The 5150-nt window shown below is 41.1% G+C and overlaps 2 protein-coding genes across 2 annotated transcripts in view; one reads left to right on the top strand and one right to left on the bottom strand.

Annotated features, from left to right (window-relative positions):
• Positions 1 to 1156, bottom strand: part of LOC109487955 (RNA-binding protein PNO1-like) — a 7829-nt gene extending 6673 nt beyond the window's left edge. Inside the window, exon 1 of the mRNA XM_019792075.1 lies at positions 933 to 1156. Within this exon, the coding sequence (XP_019647634.1) occupies positions 933 to 1142 (210 nt within the window). The 5' untranslated portion in view covers positions 1143 to 1156. The remainder of the gene's footprint in view (positions 1 to 932) is intronic.
• Positions 1157 to 1420: 264 nt separating this feature from the next.
• LOC109487966 (ATP-binding cassette sub-family D member 4-like) overlaps positions 1421 to 5150 on the top strand; it is a 25926-nt gene continuing 22196 nt past the window's right edge. The window contains exons 1-2 of the mRNA XM_019792087.1: positions 1421 to 1650; positions 3945 to 4066. Of these exons, the coding sequence (XP_019647646.1) occupies positions 1541 to 1650; positions 3945 to 4066 (232 nt within the window). The 5' untranslated portion in view covers positions 1421 to 1540. The remainder of the gene's footprint in view (positions 1651 to 3944; positions 4067 to 5150) is intronic.

Raw genomic sequence — 5150 nt, forward strand, 5'->3', positions numbered from 1 at the left:
GATCCAACCCACAACAGAATGTAGCTCACCTGTTGCTCTGGTTCTGTGTCTTTCAGGAAGCTCTTGAAGGCCAGTTCTGTTTTCTGCTTGAATTTCTTGTACTCTTCTACTAGGTCATCGGCATCCCAGTTCATGGAGGGGTGGAGGTGTCCGTTTGCTGCTGCCATCCTGGGTCTGTTTTTCCGAGGAATGCCTTGGCACAGTCTTCTCTCTTCCTCTCCCTCTTAACAATGGTTTACCGCTGCCACCATGTTGTGCGTTCTTGTCTATGGATGGCTATCATAGACGCTCGATTCAAGCAGATAGATCAGTCGGAGTGAGAGTCGACTAGAAACTTTATTCTACAAGTACTCCAGATGTTCTCAACTCTAATGTCCCATGATGCTTTGTTCACATATATTATGTAGGCAAGGCCCTTGTGGTGCATAGTACTTTTGCCTGATGATCTAGGTCATAGTATCTAGTACAATGTATAACAGGGGGTAACTAATATATTTACCTTTACCCTCTCCCGTGTCCTGGAAGATGCCGTGCTGATCTTAGGAAGGCCCAAGTACCAGTCTGGAAGAGCTGAAGGAATTAGCAACGGATAGGAAGAAGTGGAGGGGACTGTTGAGGAAGAGACGAGTTCTGTGCGCAGGCCACTCGAACGACTGAATCGAGGAGACCTCAACAAGTACAAGTAAGTAAGTACAGTCCCGTCTACGTGTGAAGACTAGGATATTTGGTAGGAGTGGACTGGAGGGGGAGGGGGTATGTGTCCATGATGGAATATCATCTCTTCGGTATTAAGAGGTACCTTTTATAGCTCACTGTAATATATCCCACGTGAATCGCTGCAAACATCACAGAACAAACGTACTAAACATCTACCATGCATTAAATACCGGCCGTTGCACAACCACGTGGTAACGCCACACACTACATCTCACCAGTAGCTTGTCCGGACTGATCGGGGGAAAACTCGGTCTCTTCGCGGGCTTGTCTGTGTCCATGGCCTCCGCACCGTCGTGTTTCCTCTTTCTCGGCGCCTTCTTCCCGACTTTGGTGAACTCTCCGCCGTCTTTCTTGGTATCTAAGTCCATTTTTAAGCCTTCTGAAGACGACTCTTTCGGCACACTACTAGAACTTGCTTCCGCCATGATGGCACCATGTGACGGGTACATCCACTCATATAGGAGGGGTGGTCGAAGAGGGCAGAAGTACTAAGGTTCTATTAAGTTGTTTTATTTTTCAGGAAAGAATCTTTGAGATGTATTAGAAAGTCTTTTACTTTTACCATGGATTAATTGAATAGAGATTGATTTCTTTTCTGATAAAAAACAGGTAAAGACAGCCCATCCATCCCCTAATTCTAATGGTAAAATCCAAAGGTTGACTTGAGGTCACCTCTGAAGTACTGTAGGCACATGTCTCCTAGGGTACACAGACACGCAACTTTTCACCTGTGTATACCTACGGCAAGAACTTTCACACAAACGTGGCCTTGTCGCCCGCATTTCAGTCCTTGGGTTGAGGAGTCGGTGCTGAGGCTGACGCCATGGCCTCGTGCCGTGAGAGAAGGCGGGACTCCGACAGCAGTCTGCTACTAGATGTGGAGGACAGGGAGGATCCTGATTTGGACAATAAGGACGAGGAACATCCTATAGAGTAAGTCACTTTGGTTATCTTGTGACAAGTGCCCCAATAAGTAGTGTACATAGTCTGGTTTTGATTTTTTCCTTTAATGCCTAAGATCATGATATATAATGATCATTCTGGCATAGTCATAATTTTTCACCTTAACAAAGTGAGAAAAGTCGTGTCAAGTGCCTTTCCCAAGGGCACAATGTTGGATTCGAACCTGGGACCTTTTGGTTCTGAGCCAAATGCTCTGCTGTTATGCCGTACGACCGCACGAGTCCAGCGGTTAGCGACCCTGCCTCTGGAACATTTAAGATAGTGATAAAGACATACTAATTAATAATAAAGATGATGATAAAGAATAAGAATCAGAAATAATAGATCAATGAACCAATTGGAATAATAAACTACAGACCAGTTATAAGGGAGCCCCCATGCCCTATCCCGTAGAGCGTAATCAGCCGTTTTTACTCTACGTAGAGCGTAGATGGACCACTCTAATTCAAGTCTCAACTCTAGAGCGTAGTTGGCACATTTTGCATAGAGCATAATTCGAGTTTTAATTCCACGTAATGCGTTGTAGCCACTTGGAATTTATTGTAAAGCGTAATCGCTACTGTAGAATTATACATAGCCGGCTCTCAAAATTTAGCGTACAGCGTAGTCGGAACCCCTCATGTAGGCCCTCTTATACGCCACTGGCCTAACGGTTTCAGGGTGAGTTATAAGAAGAGAATGGATCTCATTGCACCCAGCAACAGGGACACAGTGCTCGACTATATCAAGCCTTTAGGTATTTGAAACTTGTTATGATTCTGTGGTGCAACAACATTTTTGGAAAACACCATACAGTGCACTGTCAGATCTTGGTCAGATCATAATCTTATGCAATAAATATTGACTATCATACAATTGAAATCATGTATTCTTTACAGAAATGAGTCTGCGCAGACTGACGTATTTGTCCTGGGTACTTAGTCTGTTGACACAATCATTGACCTACATTCAACATCAAAATGGCAGAGTCAAAAGTCTGAAGTCCGTTTTGCTGTGGCTGAAAAGATTCTTATACTAGATTAACTCATCATCCATACAGTTTCAGGTCTTGGTAAATTGATATGCCCACTTATTTCAAACGAAGTGCAGAGTCAACAGAACTAAGTATACTCTTGATAATATCACTGTGCAAGATTATTTTCATGACCATTTGTTGTCACTTTGGATGAAGAAATATGGATTAATTCATTAATAATTTAATACAATTCCAGGTCTCAGTAAATTGATATACCCACTCATTTTAAATGAAGTGCAATGTCGACAGAACTAAGTGTACTCTTAATAATAACAGTGCAGGATTATTTTCATCACCATTTGCTGTGACTGCAAGTCACTTTGGCTGAAGAAAAGTGGACGAATTCATCAATACAGTTCCAGGTCTCAGTAAATTGATATGCCCACTTATTTCAAACGAAGTGCAACATAACTAAGTGTACTCTTAAATTATATTGATTGTTACAGTTGATCCTGTAAACCTCTCCAAGCCTTTCGATCATCCTTTAATACGATGTGCTTTTTTTTTATCTTGTGCATATCAGAATGTGATTTTGCCAGGCTTTGTATTGCTTACAGACCTCAGGTAGAAACGGCAACCCCGAAGCCAGGTAAAATTGGGACCGACACGCAAACTAACACTACGCTGAGGTATGCAGTATCACTAGCTAGGTCTATAGCCAGGAAGTCCAACTGTCCATTGGATGATTTACATGATTCTGATCACTGAATCAAATCAATGAAGTTGGACCTGATTAAACCATAATCATTGCTTTCATAGATCTGCATCTTCAATTGGAAAACTTTATTCAGACACACATGTACATATCTTGTGATGCTAACTTGAAGAGTATATACATGTGTAATGCTAGCTGTATATTGTATTACCTCTTAGATTAAATATTGAACTGAAAACTATTTGAATATGTACCAGACTTACAGTAAGTACTTAGTAGTACATAGCTAAATGTATCCTGGGGCATCCTAGGATCCTAAAAATAATCCTTAATTGATGGAATTTGTTTGGTGGAAAAGCTAAAAAGACCAATCAGACTCTTAGTTCATATTTGAATAAAATGAAATTCAATGTAATCACCAGATTTGTCCCGGACGTACATGATATGATATATGATAACAATGATGATCAAGAATCTAACAATTTTTCTGGACAACTAACAAGCAGTTGCAGCTCATTCTTTAACCTGAAGAATACCTGGTTGCTTAGTAACTCTATGAATGATTCTTACCTACATGTATTATTACTGTTCCAGGAAAGCTGCCCTCAACATGCTGTTTTGCAGACGATTCTGGAACCTTCTAAAGGTCATCTTCCCGAAGCTGATCTCACCAACGTTTCTCATGTTCTGCACACTTCTGGCTGTTTGTCTACTGGGTGAGTAACAAGAGTTTTGTTTTCAATTTATAAAGACTCATGTAATTTATTTATTTACTTCATCATAAAACAGCTGGGTAGCCCGTTCAGCTAGTAGAAGCTGCTTTCCAAAGACAGTGTAGAATAGAGTAGATTCATTCCTGAAGTAATGCGAGATGAGGACAAGAGGATATATACAAATTTATCCATGTTTAGGATTGCGTTCTCACTGCAAAAGTACCACCTACATCAGCTACATATATAGCGACAAGAATAGTACTCCAGGTGTCTGATAGACATCAAAATGTGAGCAAGGTGGGAGTCTTTGAACCTTGAACTGGAACATCAGGGATGTCATCACAGGAAACATGAGAGTCTTTACTGGTTGTGTAAAAGAAAGCTCCAATGTCAGAATAGAAGGATGATTTATTTTTTTTCTTTTTCTTTTTTTTTTCGACCTTTATTTAGCCTTGAAAGATTACACTTCGACCATAGCCGCTTTTCAAGTGCTCAAGGTGGGAGAGGCCAGGGGTCCCGATAACACAATAGCTTCAAGATTAACGTATTACAATTTCATTACAACTTACACTAGTCACAGCATCGTCTCTATGGTCCAGTCCTGATCAATTCCATGTTCTTAAATGCTGCCACTGAGGGTGCTATTCTTACATTTGGCGGTAAACTGTTCCATGTCGTTGCACCCGAGTACGCTATTGATCTCCTGTATAGCTCTCTACGGACCATCGGTACATGCAATCTGTTTGACATTTAGTTCTTGACTTGCAGTGAATGAGTGATTATCAAACATGCAAATGACTTATTATGTACGTATCGCCTCATGCATGATTACTGTAAGTCTCTTTAGATTCGCGGGGCCTAAAGTTCGCGGTTTCGGGAAAATGGACAATCCGCGGTATTTTTAGATTCGCGATTTCTCCTTGGCTATTTTTCAAAGAAAAATTTGTAAAGTGTATATTTAAAATAATAAAAGTTCGTGTTCCGGCATTTATCTCCGCGGCGCAAAAATGTGTTTCGTGCACCGCGCGAGACTGCCGGCGGTAAAGCTGACGATCGATCTGACGCACGTGTAAACAATTTTCTTTGT

This window comes from Branchiostoma belcheri, unplaced genomic scaffold (assembly GCF_001625305.1).
Source record: "Branchiostoma belcheri isolate BF01 breed outbred unplaced genomic scaffold, Haploidv18h27 scaffold90, whole genome shotgun sequence".
Lineage (NCBI taxonomy): Eukaryota > Metazoa > Chordata > Leptocardii > Amphioxiformes > Branchiostomatidae > Branchiostoma > Branchiostoma belcheri.